This window comes from Mustela nivalis (assembly GCF_964662115.1).
Source record: "Mustela nivalis genome assembly, chromosome: 1".
NCBI classification, from domain to species: domain Eukaryota; kingdom Metazoa; phylum Chordata; class Mammalia; order Carnivora; family Mustelidae; genus Mustela; species Mustela nivalis.
In genome coordinates, this window is record NC_139020.1 from 193,826,136 (window position 1) to 193,843,428 (window position 17,293).

Consider the following 17,293-nt stretch of genomic DNA (forward strand, 5'->3'; position numbering starts at 1 on the left):
GTATGGTTTTTGTTTAACTTTATAAGAAACTGACATATTTTGCCAAAATGGTTGAGCCATTTTATGCTTCTATGAGCAATGTATGAGTGCATAAATCGCTCTGTATTCTTGTCAACACTTGGTATTGTTCATCTTAATTTTAGCTGTTCTACTCTTGTTATGGGTCTCTTATTGCAGTTTTAACTTGCATTTTCCTGGTGACTAAGGATTTTGATCATCCTTACATGCACATTGGCTGTTCTTATATATTCCTTTATATAGTATCTGTCCAAGTCTCTTGCTAATTTTTAATTGGGTTATCTTCTTAGTTGTTAAGAGTTCTTTGTATATTAGAGCTACAATTCTGTCAGATAACTATCTATAGACAGAGAAAAGATTTCCCCTAGGATGTGGTTTCCCTCTCAAATTCCTATTTCTGAAGGGCAAAATCATCTAGAAAGGTCATTTTTTGCTTTTTAATGGTCCATTTCAAGTCAGCATTTGTGTCCAGTGTGAGCTAACGGTCAAGGTCCATTAATTCATTGTATTTTACTAAGAAGATTTTTTTCTCCATCAGATTACTTAGCACCTTGTTAAAAAAAAATGACCATAGCTATATTTCTGGATTTTCTATTCCACTCAAGTATTCTATATATCTATCTTTTTGCCAGGATGACACTAAATCTACTTTGCATTAGAGTAAGTCTTGAAACCAGGTAGTGTAAGCCCTTTAACTTTGTCCATCGTCAAGATTATTTTGGTTATTATTTGGTTATGTGACAATCAGTAATTATATGTGAATTTTAGAATCAGCTTGTCAATGTCTTTTAAAAAAAGCTATTAAGATTTATAAATGGGATAGCACTGGATGTGTAGAAATTTTGAGGGAAACGGACATGTTCATAATATTGTGTCTTCCAACCCATGATCGTGGGACATCTTCATTTATTTTAGAGCATCTTTGATTTGACTAATCTGTGTTTTATACTCTTCAGCGTAGAGATCTTCCATATTTTTCCTCATCTTATGCCCAAGTATTCTAATTTGTCAATGTTTTAATGCTTCCTCAAAGTTCATTTGCCACACACATGCAGCTTGTATACAGGAATAAAATTAATTTTTGTAAATTGATCCTATATTCTGTGATCTTGCTATGTTCATTTCCCATTTCTAACAGGTTTTTGGTCACTTTGTAAATAGAAATGGGTTTTGCTTTCTAATCATTCTGCTTTTTCTTTTTCTTGTTTCAATGCACTAGATAGTGCTTATAGTATAATGTTGAAAAAAGGGGTGAGAGAGGTAGGATTACCTTGTTTCTAAGTGTAGGGAAAAAAAGCATTTCAGTCTTTCACCATTAGGGATGGTATTAGGTACAATCTTGTGAGGTTTTTGTTTTTTTGTAGACAAGATTTTTCAGGCTGAGGAAGTTCCCATGTATTCCTAGTTTGCTGAGTTTTTATCATGGTTACAGAACACGGTCAGTAGCATTTTCTGTATTTACTGAGAATATCATATGGCTTTTCTCCTTCATTTGGTTAATATGGCAAATTACATTGTTTGAGTTTCCAGTGGTGAATCAACCTTGTATTTTTGGTATAAATCCCATTTGTTCTTGAAGTATTGTTCCTTTCATCTTGCTTGATTAGATTTGCTAATATTTGAGAATTGTTACATCATATTAATGAAAGATGTTATAACGGCTGTTTGGTTTCATATTCAGGTTATTCTGGCCTCATAAAAGGACATGGAAAATGTCCACTCTCAATTATCTGCCAAAGGTTTTTTTTTTTTTTTCAAGAATGACATTCTCAATCGTTTGACATAATTCACCTTTGACACCATCAAGGCCTCTAGTTCTCTTTGAAAGACGGTTTGTGATTTTGAATTCTACTTAAAAAGCAAATAAAGGGGCTCATTCATTTTTTATTGAGTAGAGTCCATTCCAGTAAGCTGTATTTTTTCAAGAAATTTGCCGATTTCTCCTAAGAAATCTTAGGATCTTATTCTCATAAAATCTTATTCTCATAAAATGTTTTACCCTATTCTCTTGCTATTGCTTTAATGTCTGTGGCGATGTCCCTATTTCATTACTAATAATTTAAAATTTGCTTTTTTCTATTTTGGTGAGTCTTGCTACAGATCTGGTATGAATAAGCTTTTCCAAGAGCCCACTTTTGTCTTTGCTAACTTTACCTGTTATTTGGGTTTCCTCTTTCATTGGCTTCCTTTCTTATTTTCCACTTACCTCGGACAAATTTTTGCCCTTCTTTTTCTAGATGCTTAAACGAGAATGTAGACTATTGCATTTAAAGCTTTCCTCTCTCCCTCTCAGCACTCCTTTAGAAGAATAACGCGAAATCTGAGATGCTACATTTTCATTTTCCAGGATCAAATATTTTATCACATTTACCGTAATATTTCTCCTTGAATTGTACGTTAGAGATATGTCATCGAATTCTCAAATATTTGGAGAACTGTCTAGACATTTTATTGTGATCGACTTCTACTTCACATTTATTGCTGTTAGAAAAAACATTACTTCTGAGATTTCAATCTTGTTATGTTGAGTGAGACTTCTGATGCCCATATATGATCTACCTCAGTTAATGTTCCATGTACTTGTGAACAGAATGTGTATTCTTGCAGTTACCGGATATAGTGTTCTATAATTATCAATTAGCTCAGTTTGGCTGATAGTGCTTGGGTATTACCTATACTTAGTGTTTTTCTTCTCCTCGCTCTATTAATTATTGAAAGGGGATAATAAGAACTTTCATCTATGTTTGTGTATTTCTCAGTTTCTCCACGTACTTTTTACTTTACAGGGCTCCCTTCATGCACATTAAAGCTTATTTCTTCATGTATTGTATTTTTTTTAAAATTTTATTTATCAGAGAAAGACACACAGTGAGAGAGGAAACACAAGCAGGGGAAGTGAGAGAGGGAGAAGCAGGCTTCCCGCTGAGCAGAAAGCCCAATGTGGGGCTCGATCCCGGGACCCTGGGATCATGACCTGAGCTGAAGGCAGACACTTAATGACTGAGCCACCCAGGTGCCCCTCTTCATGTATTTTAAAGACATTGAGAATCCTCACATCTTCTGGATGAACTGATCCCTTTATGAGATGCTTGCTTGCATTCAAATTCCTTTTGTGTGGTATTAATATAGTTATCCCATTGTTTTGCTTTTAATCTTTAAATTTATAGCCTCTTGTATTTTTATATGCAGCTGACATGTCTTTTAATTAAATTGTGTCCACTTGCATTTAATGCATTTACTGATGCAGTTGGATTTATGTCTACCATCTTGCTATTGGTTTTTGGTTCATCCCACATGTTCTTTGTTCCTTTCCTGCCTTATTTTGGATAACTGAGTATAATTACTATCTAGCATTCCATTTTACCTCTTCTTTTGGCTTTTAAGGTAACTTTATTTTTTAAACCACTGCTCTAAAGATTTACATAGTCATCCTGAATTTACTACAGTAAATTCAGTAAATCCTGAATTTACTACCATGAATTCATATTATTTCATATATAATGTAAGAACATTACAATAGTAAAATTCCATTTAATTCTATCTTTGTGCTATTGTTGTCATATGGTTTTATTTTTTTTAAACATACTGTGGTCCCTACAATGTGGTTATTACTTTCATTTTCATCATCTTTTAAAGTAGTTCAGAAATGAGGAAAATTCCCTACTGGTTTTTACCATTTTTGGCATTCCTTATTTTTTAATGTATATTTTAAAAATCTGGTATTATTTTCTTTAGCCTGAAGAATTTCCTTTAACACTTCCTATAGTGCAGATTTGCTGGTGACTAATCCTTCCCTGCAAATTTCTTTAATTCATCTGAACTTTCTGAGGAACATGTAACTGAATCCAGAATTGTTTTTTTTTTTTTCTTTCAAGCCCTCGAAAGATGCCATTCCATAGTTCTACAGCTGACATCGTATCTGAGAATAAGTCACTGTATAATCTTAGTTTCTCCCAGGACAAAATTGCCTTTTCCTCTCTGGTTTCTTCTAAAATATTCTAGTTTTTATTCTTGGCAATTTGCCTTTGATGGGTCTAGATGTGCTTCTCCTTGTGCTTATACTGCCTGGGGTTTGTTAAGCATCCTGGACTTTGAATTCACAGTTTTTCAAAAAAAATTGCAACATTTGAGGCAAAATTATTTCTTTAGAAATTGTTTCTTCTTTGATCTCTCTTCTACTTCTGGAACTTCAGTTTCACAGTTATCCGATTAATATTGTCCTGGACATCATTAAGTCTTCTTCACTGACATTTTATCTTTTTCTCCCAGTGTTCTAACTGTTGACTCCAGATATAGTATTACCTCTATTTCTTCACTGAGCTTTGCCATCTGTTCCTTTAATATAGCCATCCTTTCCTTCAATTCTTTAAGTAGGTTTATAGTAGCAATTTCAAAGTCTTTGGTTTCTAATTGCAACACTTTTGTCATCTCTCCATTTGTTTCTACTGACTTCTTCCCTGTGACTATGAATCATGTTTTCTTGCTTCTTTTCCTGTCCTGTGACTCTTAATGATGTGGAGAAACACTGGAGAGAACATCTGGAGTCAGGTGTCTTCTGTAACGGGTGTTGACTTTTGTTCTGGCAGGTATCGAATTAATCGGCTGCTTAACAGGAGCCTTTTGAAACTTGTTTTTAAGCTTTGTTAGGGCAGGCCTAACAGTAGCTCTTCTTACAGAGCGAAAGGAGCCCCAACTGAACATCCAATGTATGCCTCAAGGTCAGTCCACTCCAGCTGATCAGAACCCCCTGTTTCCCAGCACGGTGAGGTTTCCAGCAGCTCACAGCTTTCTAGCGGCTGTTCTCCACCTTGCTTTGATAGTCTCATGTGGCACACAGCAGCTTACAGTCAAAGATTTAAGAGAATCCCTAGATTTCCAGAGCCCCTCCTCTGCACACCCCTCTTCAGTACCCTGCCCTGAAAATTCCAGCTGTCTCAGCAGCCCACTGTCTGTTCTTTGCCTCTTCAGCAAATAGTCTGCTGTCCTCTGCTGAGCTCTTCCTCCCTGTGCCTTAATCCTAAGAGTGTCCTCGGGCAGAAGACCAGGGCAATTATGGGGGCTTACTTGATGCGTTTCCCTTCTCTTAGGGATCCCAATCCCATACTGCCTATTTCCATTGTCCTCAGGGGTGGAAAACACCTGCTTCAGATGCTTTGGCCAGTTTTATAGCTGTTTATGGTAAAAGGTCCACTCTGAAACAGTTACTGTGTTGTGGCTAGAAGTGAATTATAAAACAGTCTGAATGGGCCTCCCCATATCCAGTCTTCTAACAACCCAGTCCATGCATACTGCAGCAGCCAGAGTGATCTTTATACGTGAGCTTTTCCATTTTGTTAAGAAAATAGTCAAACATTCACAGAAATACAAAGAATTATGCAGTCAATACCCATACGCCTACCATCTAAATTCGGCAATTAACATTTTCTAGATTCTCTTTATCACCTCTTTATCCACCTTCTATCCATTCACAAAGTCATTTAATTTTGTTGTTGTTACCTTAAGGTAAGCTGAAGACATCGTAACATAGAATCATTCTTCTAAAACACAAACATAAATTACAAACGTCCTGCTTCAAACTCATCAGTAGGTTGACCCTTTAGCTAATGACTGTGATGTGATCTAGGATGACCTTTCTTGATCTGGGTTTTGCTGATCAGTCTCTTCTCTCTACCCTCCTTTCCCTGTTCCCTGGTTGCTTGTCCCCCTGGCTTTGCTCAGTTATTCCAACATCTGCTCCCTCCCATGGCAAGGCCTTTGAGGAGTTTCCCTTTGACTGGAATACCTCCCCCATCTTGCCTGGATATGATGGCTGTTCGTTCATTCTTCTCTTCCTCCAGGAGGCTTCTCCTCAGCCCCTGGAAATCAGCTGTGCCGTTTAAACACTCTCACAGCACTCCATACCTTCCTTTCAAAGAATTTATAGAAGTTATCATTATAATCTCTGTCTTCCCCATTAGAAAAAAGCTTCATATAGACAAAAACTCTACTTTGTCTCATTATTAGAAACCCAGTGTCTAGTAAAGTGTTTCGCAAATACATTATCGTGTAAGCACTTAAAAAATATTCATGAAATGATGACGTCACTTTTTTTTCTTAAGAAATCTAATTAAGGGGGGGGGGGGTAGGAAGTACCTAGCAAGATTTCCTGCTTCTTATTATTCCATTATATTGAAGCCAACCAGCAGATACACGGTCAGACCCCAATACCGCCTCTAGGCATATTGCCTTTGTCCAAACTGTGAAGGAAGACAGACAGTCAGAAAGCCCTCTAGAGACAAGAAATCCACAATTTTTCGGGGCTTCTAGAGAGCCAGTCTAAATTCTCATAATGTGGTGGCTCTGTGTCTTCATTTGATCCTTACAGATACAGCTCTGAATATCAGAGTTTTGTTCTGCTTCAGAGGGAAGACGTTTTGATGGTATCTGTCAGGGTTTAGAACCAGACACTGCTCAACACCTCACTCCGTGCCTCTATGCACGTGCTCTCCATCCTATGATATCAGAGCAACATGCGCCGCTCCCCTCCACCTCGGGGGCCTGGGAGAGACCTCTCGTACGGGAGGAGGCTACTTGGGGCTGGGGTGCATGCATCAGTGAAATATTAACATGAAACTCCAAGAAAGGAGCAACTGCCAGACTTGAGTAAAGATAAGCTCCCTGTACTACAGACATCCTGGTCTTTGTAGGTAGAGCTGCCAGGCTAGACCAATATTTGATGATCTCTGGCAGCAAGGCTACCAGCCTGCAAAAGAACATCTCACAGAAGGGGTTAAAAAAAAAAAAAAAAAAAGACTGACATAAGGTTGACAGTAGCATCTTAGGAGCAAGCATCAGTATGTTTCTCACAAGAAGGCAAATTATTGAATTCATAAACATTCCTTCCGTTGTAAAAGTGACAGCAACAGTTAAGGCCACCGATCGCATAGGGAACAGGGAAAATTATGGCTTTAATTTTGACCATTAAATTACCAGCAGCTTTATGAAGAGCTAGGTCTGTGGATAGAAGTACTGTAGTGAATCCTCTTCCCCTAGGACTTGGGATCAACACTCAACAACCCACCGTACACAACGCCAACACCGGCACTACCTCTCCCCCTCTCCTAACTGCCCATCAATACGCCAGAGGGCGGTGGAGGGAAGGCTGCCTGCCGGTGGAGCCGCTGCTTAGTACAGAGCTCTCCATCAGCAGGACGGACGCCCAGGAGGGCACACGTGGCCAGAAGTGCCTCCCGGTCCTCCGAGGTCTTTGCTCTGCATTATTAAAAAGGAACCCGGTCAGGAACAGATGACAGCCACAGCTGACAAGTGAGAAGGCTCTCCTGAATGTGCTGCTAGTGCCTGGCTGGCCGCTGGCCACTGCTGTTGCCACGGAAACAGACATCAGCTTGATGGAAACAAGGATCAGCGAAAACTTTCACTTACCTCTGCTTCCACAGATCCCCACAGCCATTTCTATGGAAACAGTAGCTGTGAGCCAGCGTCAGGGAAGTTACCATTCACTTGTTAATGTCAGGTATGGCTAGCACCCTGGGGCCCTCAGGTATCGAGGTACCAACAGCACCAGGATCCAGCTGCCAGCTACTCCCCAATAGCCTTTTAACTCTGCAACAGGAAAGTTCAGGGTTTGAAAGTACAGATAACCGTTTAGCCTGGTTCTTCCTGAGAAAGAGGAAAGATAGCACTCTTCCACGTGTAACTGCGGCGGGGCTCAATTCCTTGTTCTACCCAAGCCAAACCAGGTGAAGGCATTAGAAGGCCCATGGCGCTGTCCCTTGACCTTCGACCTCTCTCATGGCATGACTTCTAAATGCAAGAGAGACCTCCAACTGTGTGGACAGATCTTTCACACCTTAGCCTACTCAGACCAAAGACAAACCCAGGTAAATGGGAGAAAATACATTTTGCTGCCACTGATCATTAAACGCATCTTTGTCTGGAATTCTGGTAGCATGATCATCATGGATTACATACAGATTTTTTTTTTTTTTTTGAGTGATAAGATCTACTAAGAACCCTGTACTCTCTATGTCGTTTTTAGACTAGACCTCGATGTGGTTTCCTAGTCTGCTGGTCAGGATACAGAATTAAGTCATGAATCAATACAACTTCATTCCGTAATATAGGGACACCCAATCCCATGGGCAGCCTGACTATCCCATCGCCTAACAACACGCATTTTCAAATGCTGTAAGCAATGCCACGACTCTTCTAAGACGCAGCTACGTCAGAGCACTTATGTATAGGAGGAAATTCTGGTGTTCGTTTTCAATCAGCAGATGCCGGTCAAGAGTTGAATGAGAGCAAAACCTAATTCTGGTCATGAATAATTTATAAGACTGCCTCTTCCCAGAGGTTACGTCTCCACTTAGAAAACATTCACAAGTGATACAACAACCATCCACCTGCTGTGTTTTGCCTCCTGAGTCAGTATTCAAGGAGAAGTCAGAGGCCATCTCTGACCTCCCGTGGCTCAGTATGGTGGGGATTTAAATGGACCAGGGTGCGAACGAAGAGGACCCAAACCAGATCCCGCTCTGGAAAATCCCCAAATCACGCAATCCAGAGTCCCATGGCTACCACCACCCTCCCTCTCCATTCCCTCCGTGCCCACAGCTGCCTGGTGCCTGCCTGGTGCCTGCCTGAGTCTTCATGAGGCCCTGGGACTTGGTGCAACTAGAGGGGGGGGTATAGAAAGAACCCAACGGTGAAACTCAGAATCATCACCTGGTTTGAAAATGGCCTTTTCTTTTCAATAATGCCTCACCTCCTCCATGTTCCTTCAAAACTTCTGAAGTTAAGATGAACGGGCCTTCGGTAACGCACGATTGGAACAATGATTTAAGATAGCTGTGATCTGGTGGATTGGAGCTCACTGGGACACAAAGGACACCATTTAGAGATGAAGGGCTTTGAACCGAACCGAGAGAGACTTGGGCTGGGTTCACATTCAGTCTTAGGTCACAAAATCTGCTTTACAAAGAAACACTTCTCTTCTAACATGCAAAGCCTGCTTAAGAAAGTGTTTCAAATATTTTCCCTAAGATGCTGGCAAAACCAAAGCTCCAAATTCATAGGCGAGTTACAAATGATTTTAATCTATTCTTTAAAGCAGGCCCAGGAGGTGGTTTATGTAACAATATCCTTTGGTAATCATTGGCTTATGTCATTATATATACACGTGTGGACGCAACAAAACATTTAAAAATATTATATAACTTTGACTTTCCACTAATGTAGGCCGATCTTGGCCCGTTATTATTAGTTTAGAAGGACTGAGTTGATTCGATTTTTTCTTGCATCAGATCACGTTTTCTCTTCTCTCACGCGAGCCACCACAGTGCCAAAGAGGAAGCACGCTCCGCTCACGTGCACCAAATCCTCACGCAACCCACGCGGTGGGTGTGATCAGCTCCACTGCACAGATGAAGAAACTGAGGCTCAAGCAGAATCACGTCTTGGCTCTCCAACTCTAAACCTGGTCTGATTAACCACAACACTCCAGGAAGGCCTTTCCTCTACATTGTGCAAAAAATCACTGTCCGAGAGAACCCGAGTCACAACAATTTAGAGCTGCAAAACGCTTTGTGGCTGACAACGAACTTCCACGGCCTCCTCTTGGGGGCACAGAGTACAGGACTCATGCGTAAACAAAGCTCGGTCCCTGTGGTCACTTCCTGGGAAATCCAGAAAACGGCCCACTTTGATTTCCAAAGAGCCCCCTGTGTCCGTCCCCACTTCACCCAGAGAGGGGACAGGGAGGAGGTCCGTGGATTTAGGATGAAGATGCATTCACGGAGTATAATCCTTAACTGCTTTACTTTTACGTTCATCAGCTGAGATAAAGCCAGCCCCTCCATGGGGAGGGCTGCGCAGCGGGGCCATCGCTCCTTGAGGGACCAGGAGACCAAAGCTCAGGGCTACAAAATGAAGTCCCAGAGTTAGTGAGTGACACTGGGAGGACCAGAACTCAGACCTTCACCTCTACCAGTCTCTTCTTGGGGGTCTGAACCACACCTTGGGGGCCTTACCACAGGTATGCCTGGCATCTGGTGGGTCCTGCAGGTGAAGAAGAGAGCCTACTGCCCGGGACCTCCATTTCCCCCGCTGGGAATCTGGCAGTGATTCTAAAGAAACCAAGCACTGGGACACCAGTGAATTCTCTTATTCTATTTACTGGCAAAAACCTCAGAAGGGACAAGGCGTTAAATGAACAATTTTTAAAATAGGAAAAAAAAAAACAATCAAGCTTCTAAAAACAAAACAAAACCAAAAAGCCACACACACACACACACACAAACAAACAAACAAAACCAACCAGAAAACAAAAAAAACCCCAGCATGGGAAGAGACAAATCTGCCTGACTTACAGACGTAAACGAGACATTCTTTCCAATCCCTGGGCATGAGGGGACCATCTCCTCAATGACAACGTGGAATTGCAGCCCGAGCTGCAGACCTTCTCAGCTCCCCCTCCCCAGAGAACGCTCTCGTCAGAGACAAAAAAGTCTTCATCTGTGTTCATGCTTGGTTACACAGGGTGCACACTTTATAAACTTCATACTCACCTTGAGAAAAGCCATCTGTTGTACAACCAAAGATTTTTCCAAAGCATCCGTCTTAGAATGCTTTCAACACGGACCAACACCAAACCCAGTGTGCAGGTTAAAACCAGGTCACCAATACAATAGGATGGCATGGCCACACACACACACACACACAGTCAAGGGCAGAAACACGAATTTCCGATGGGTTAACAGACTTAAAGACACACAAGCCTCATTGAATGAATCTTCAACAGAAGGCGACAGTTCCAAATTTCTAAAATGGGAGGCTTTTAGTTCCACGCTTTAAGGATCATGTGTGTGCTGGTCTGGTGTCCCCTTGGGGGGCCACGCGACACAAGCTGTCGTCCTTTTAACCTCTACCTCCCTCCCGTGTTCCCTACAAAAATTGTGAAGACTCTTAAGACTAAAGCAAAATTTTAAAAGACGCAACGAGGAGGTGCTTGTTTTGATCTCCCCCAGTTAAGGGGGAGGAGCAAGGTGGAGGGGCAGGGGGCTGTCCAGGAAGGCGGGAGCAGCCTCCTGATCTGCTTCTCAGCCTTCTCCCCACTTGGCAAGGAGAGCCTGAGCCCAGCGCCCCGTCAGTGGCTTAGACACCCCGGCACCTCTGTTCTCTGGCCTGGCGCCGGCCACACCATTGCAGTCTCCCTCAGAACGGATCTACTTTTGTTCTGATACCAAAAGGTTTCAAAATTACTTATTACTGTCCCTAAAATAGATCCAGTAAACGGGTTGTCCCACAAGGGTGTTCCTGTTGTCAGCCTCCATGGGGGCCCACATTTAATGCCGGCCGTTCTGATAAGGAGCCCCCCTCCGCCCACCTTTTCCTTTCCCCAGTCTCCAGCTGCTTCATCATATGCCCGGGCGGTGGCTCCTGCTCTGGGAAGCTTGGAGATAAGGCATGTCACTGGCACTGTTAAAATTAGCAGTTTCCATGGCCTCCGTCAGTTTGGTGGAACTTAGGAGACACGGGGCGCCAAGGACTGAACGCCAGCATTGCTGTTAACCTCGTGCGGGCCGTTCCTGAGGCAAAGGAGGCACCAGGCTGTTTCCCCAGGGATCAAGTCCACCGGTAACAGCCCGACACTACCCTACGGCCAAAGAGCTTCATGGGCCTGAAAGCACCTTCCAAGTGCCAAGACTTTGACGCGGGGCCTTGCAGAGTCCGTCCTCTGTGGGTGGGGGCTTGATGGTGGTGGTGGTGGAGGTGGGGAATGCAGTCACACTCTCAGCCCGGCCCTACCCCTCCCTGGGGGCCTGGGCTCTAAGGAGGGGCTTCCTGAGACGCACAGTCCATGGTGTGAAATGGACCATATTCAGTCAAGGAGAACTGCAAATATATTACCGCCTGATGACAGGCAGGGCAGTTTAGAGGGTGGACAATTTGCTGTTCTCTCTGCTCTGGAGAAGACCCTGTTTGGTCAAGTGCGATACAGGGCGCCCTGCCGACTCAGCAGTCTGTGAAGGCAGCCACTCGCCCCCACCCTGAGACACAAACTTGGAAAGAGGAAGATAAAGGGGTGAGAATTCGATCACCTGGAATCAAGGGTCCCACCAGTTCTTCCTGAGGAAGTGTGAGCCGGGTGCGTGACAAAGCCTCCTCCGGGGAGATGGGGCCCCTGCTTTCCAACACTGGCTAAGTTTCGTAGCAGCTTCTGGGAGAGCCCAGACAGCCCCTTCTTCCTCCTCAGGGTGCCCTTCTTTCTGGGTGTCTGTGGGAGGTGAGGATACAGAGCTACCCCAGGGGCTTGGGACGGCATCCCTGGGCACAGGCCAGGCAGAGCCCAGAAACACCAGGAACCCCTTCCTGAGTCAGCCTCCACTCTCCACGGAGAGTCCTCTCTCTGGGTGGGGGGACGAGGTCATCCAAGGAGTAGCGGCAGCCCACTGACATTTCAAATACGGTGACTAAGTGAGGAGGACCCTAAGGCCACAGGAAGTGTGTATGCAAAAGCTGCTCATTCCTCTGCATTAGGGATTCCACAAGCGAAGACTAATCATGAATTAGAGGGACAATTCACACAGTGACAGCAGCAAAAAACCAAGCAAATAAATGACCTGAAGGATTTAAGATTCTGAAATTGTTCAGGACTTGTGTGGTAATCGAGGTTCATTCTCCTTCTCAGTAACATCTGAAACGCCCTGGATATATTCGTGATAGGATGTGGGTAACTCAAAAAGGCCAGGTTATATACTAATGGGAACACAGGCACAAAAGACATAAGGCCCTTTCCTGGGTGGGGGTGGGGGGGGTCACCAAGGCTAGGACTCCTTTCAGTCCCTTGTAATCCGCTTCTGCACATGGGCTTCTGCACATGAGCCCGGCTGCAGGGACACGCTTTTGTGAGATTAATAACATGTGGCAAGCATCAGAAACATGGAGTCTCACAGACAAGGTACAGGCAGAGAGAATCACAGTTCAATCCAAAAGCAACACAGAGAAGGGATGTCAGAGTCCACACGCATGCAGAGAAGCCGCAGGGAGCAGCTGGGGGACGCGCAGAGCTGCCCCACACGAGGCAGCAATGGACTGTGCAACACACATCTGACTGCTTACCCACTAAGGACACCAAGAACCAGGTTAAGGACGAAAAATGAGCCAAGGATGATCAGACTAACAAAATACACCCATGGCCATTCCCATCCTATCGCATCATTTACCTGTAAAAATGTAAGGAGATCAGTTATCAGTTATCCATTTACTAAAGAGCAGAGTCCCAGGGGCAGCTGCCAGACCACTCAGGGCTTTGAGGGAACACTTCTGCTCTGAGGACAGGGACCCACCCAGGACCTTTCCTTTTTGTCTTCGGGTAAGGACAAGTGCTGCTGCTGGAGTCGGCCAGGACCAGCTCGTTTAGCCTACTGTTTCGTACCAATTAATCTGCATATTGGGATCCAGACCAATAAAGCAATTATAAATGTATCTCATTTTAGGACAGACAAAAAGGGCAAGCAATGAAATCTATTTAAATCCCAAGCAACAGCGCTGATTAATTTCTGGTCGATAACCATTCCACAGCTTTCTTTCAGTCAAGGCTGGTGAGGTTCCAGGAAGCATCTCGGTTCCGGAAGCCTCGGCAGGAGAGAAAGCATCTCAGGGGACACAGGACGTGTCCGGCACCCACCAGGCCGCCCCCACCTAGCAAAACCTGTGTGGTCTTGGCAAATGCCCTTAGGACTCCGCTTTCAAGATGAAAGAGGTGTAGCTTACCCGCTCAATACACCAAGTACAAGATTTAGTACGAAAAATGACCCAAAGATGACGAGACTGACAAAATACACCCAGGGCAATTCAAATCCCATAGCATCATTCATCTGCAAGAAATAAGATGGTCTCATAGGAGTGGGTTAAAAAGAGGATCTAATAAAGAGAGACGGTCACGTTAGAGACAGCATTCTATACATTGAATTAAACATTTGCTTAGATTTGGATCAGAGACAACAGTAGCCAAGGCACATTCATTATATAGTCCCAACACACACACACACACACACACACACACGCACACACACGTGCACACATGCCCAGGTAGAGTCATCAAAGCTTTCAGGGCAAATAATAGCAGACTTTGACATAGGCATGGAAATCAGCTGTGATCTGGCTCTTTCTCACTGGAAACAGTCTTGGATCATGGATTTTCAGAACAGATCTTGGTCGAGCTCTTCTAAGCTAGTGCTTAGCTGGGAAGTATTTCCTACTCTACCCAAGTTGTTAGAACTTTCTGCTTTAAAAATTTGTGATGGTGGAAAAGTCTTAGAGAGTCTGAGAGACAAACTTGTAACACCTGACTCTATAAATTCTTTTCCTTAAAAAAAGAAAAAAAATCCTAAAATAATAAATTTCTATTGGGAGTCAGCCTATCCAAAGAAACCTAACCCACCTAAAAGCTAGATTATCTACCTTCAGTGAGGGCATGCACGGCTCAATGAACACAAAGAGGAAAGTGTTCAGAAGTCGACTAGCTGACATATACTCAAAGATGCTTTGGGGAATGAGATTTTTGCCAACTGCACCCAAGGAAGGACCAGGAAAAAGAAAGACGTGCTTATCCCCCACACCTACCTTTGACATAGACAACCCACCCTAGGAGAGCTGGCTTTAGCTGTGAGCTGACCGGGATGAGGTGTAAGAGGGCTAGTCCGGAGAAAACCTGTGCCACTACTTCTGGAACAATCTTGAGTTTCCCAGTCAGAGGTGGACTCCATAGCAGACCCTCATCAGGGAGGTTTGGTCATGAATAGCTCTCATGCAGGAGCAAACAGGTGCTTCAAGGTTCATGGCTGGAGATGGAACTTTCCAGCAGCACAGGTCTGTGTTAAATTAGGCAAACACTACTCCCAGGAAGGAGGTGTTCAGGACCAGTCCAGGGACAGAATGAAAGACCACAGGCCTGACTTTGCTGAGCACCCAGAATCTTGCCCAACAGAACTGTATGTGGTCTGTGAGAGTCATGGTTCTTGCCTTGCAGGTGCAAGCCCCTTCGACCTTGAAGCATGTGATTTTCTCCCATTTTACCTGTCTCCTGATTTTAGCTTTAGCTTTGCAGAATGAAGTGCATGCGTTTCACTATGTTTGCCTCATGCAGAAGCCAAACAGGAAAAGAGAACATTAAAAAAAAGAAAAAGAAAAAGAAAAAAAGACCTAACATCTGTTGCTGAAGTCTAGGGAGAGGGCATTAAATCCCTTATGAAACACCTGTTTGGCCACATGAAAATTGATGTGCTTAATAGAACTCCTATCAGTCTGCACATCTCACATTGGCAATTAGAGTAATGAATGAACCCGGGCCGTGGCTGCAATTGTTGATCTAATTCAGCTGGATAAACTAATTTCAGCAGGAAGGCAGAGGGTAATTCTTCCAAAGCCACGACACCGCTAAACTTATTTTAAAAAGCCGTGTGTGGAGCAGAAGAACCAGGCTGCCCGGCGTGGTGGCCGGAGCCCCACCTGGAGTCCAGACCTTCCACGGAGACCTCCCTGAGCCTGTTTCCTCTGGGTTGGAGCAGTGCAGGCAAAAGGGGAGAGCATGCTTGTGGGGTGAGGGAAGGAAGGTCAAAGTCCGGGACTCTCATCAGGAGACCTCCCTCTTGTACACCTGGGGCGCTGGAGGCCCGCCCTGGGAGGGCTGGCGCCAGCTGTCGGCTGGCTGGGATGCGGTGAAAGAGGGCTGGTCAGCAGCCAGGCCTACTGCTTTACCCATGCTCAGTCAGATCTCCGTTTGCTGTTCCAGCGAATGTTCTAGGAACGGCGGTCTGTTACACTTAGGAGGGCACTTTTTTTTTTTTAATTAAAGAAGCTTTTAACATCTTACGAGTAGGTGTTGGACAGACTTGCATTTACTTGGAGCAGAAATACCAACTGGAATGACAGCTGGGGGCTGGAGGGAAGGCCAGGGAAGGTGGTCTCGAACTCTCCAGAAGGTGGGGCAAGACAAACAAAACTGAAGCTCCAAGGGCCAGTCTTTCTCCAAAACTCAATCTTCTCAACCCACGTCTCTTCTCAAGAGGCTAGCATTTCTCGGACCTTACCATATACACAGGACGAGTCAGAACTAGCAAGCTATTCCCCAAAATACACAAATGACAATAGAGACTCTGCTGGAGGTTTTGTCTGCACAGGTTTATCAACAAGGGAAAACTCAGCATGAGCTGAAGGATTTCAGTTTAGACTCATTCTTAAAAGATTCACATCAAAGTCATCATATGGGGTCACCTGGTGCCTAGAAAACATGATTCTTTTTTACTTTATGTTTTTCCCTTCATTTCAAAGGCTGAGATGCACAATCTTATCTCCAATTAAAGACCAACCTAAGGCTTTTTTTTCCCCCTAAGTGGTGAAAACACTACTGGGAACCTGGTATACTGGTGGTGGCTCCCCTTAAGGAAGGAATAAGAGAAAGGGATGCCCTCAGCCAACAAGAGAGGAATTACCCAGGTGGTCAGTTTGACCAGGAGAACTTCCTGCTGGAGTCTGGCAGCCCGCCCCTCCAGAGGTGTGTTCTCGGAGGAAAGAGCTTGGTGCAAAAAGCAAAAGGTCATGGGTGATTTACATATGGTAGCACTCTCCTAAAACCAACCCTCTTTTAATTTCCTACCGTTAAAAAAATTTCCTCTGAATTGAAGAATTGGATCATGGAGTCTAACTGTGCATCTTGCAGACAAGAAAATTAAAGCCCAGAGAGCTGTGATGACCTACCCAAGGTCACGCACTCAGCCCTATCCAGCCTTCATGCTCTTCCCCTGCCCTACACCCTGCTGCCTCCGTAGACAACAAGTAAGTGTGGGTCAGATGACAGTGTAATTATGCTTATGGAGTGCTTATAAAAGAGCTGTAGAAGGACCCCTTCCCCCCACCAGAAATGGTTAATCCCACTCCCACATATCCAACGTGTTCTAAGTATGTCTTCCTGCATATTAGACCCACCCGCCTTTTTCTCAAGACCCAGCCGTCTCTTTGCAAGAAATTCTTGAGAGTCAGGCATCAGTGAGCTTGAGAACACTGACTGACTGAATGTAATCTTGACAAGATGGGAAGTAATCCCTGGCAAAGACTCTGTCAGCCATATACAAACACCTAAAGGATTGAGAAACTCACTCTCAATCAATATCTACAAACTAATCTCCTTAGTTCTCTCTCAAGATGTTCCCTTTATATTCTAGTTGTACAAAAAATTGATATTTTGGGGCACCTGGGTGGCTCAGTCATTAAGCGT

The 17,293-nt window shown here is 43.9% G+C and overlaps 1 protein-coding gene across 18 annotated transcripts in view; it reads right to left on the bottom strand.

The window, feature by feature from the left end:
• CACNA1D (calcium voltage-gated channel subunit alpha1 D) overlaps positions 1-17,293 on the bottom strand; it is a 296,054-nt gene that overhangs the window by 120,146 nt on the left and 158,615 nt on the right. For 12 of the 18 annotated variants that reach the window (XM_082742639.1, XM_082742630.1, XM_082742635.1 and 9 more), the window contains exon 8: positions 13,138-13,241. In XM_082742639.1, the coding sequence (XP_082598765.1) occupies positions 13,138-13,241 (104 nt within the window). Of the gene's footprint in view, positions 1-13,137; positions 13,242-13,791; positions 13,896-17,293 lie in introns of all 18 variants that reach the window. The other 6 variants (XM_082742638.1, XM_082742631.1, XM_082742636.1 and 3 more) reach the window with 1 other exon arrangement.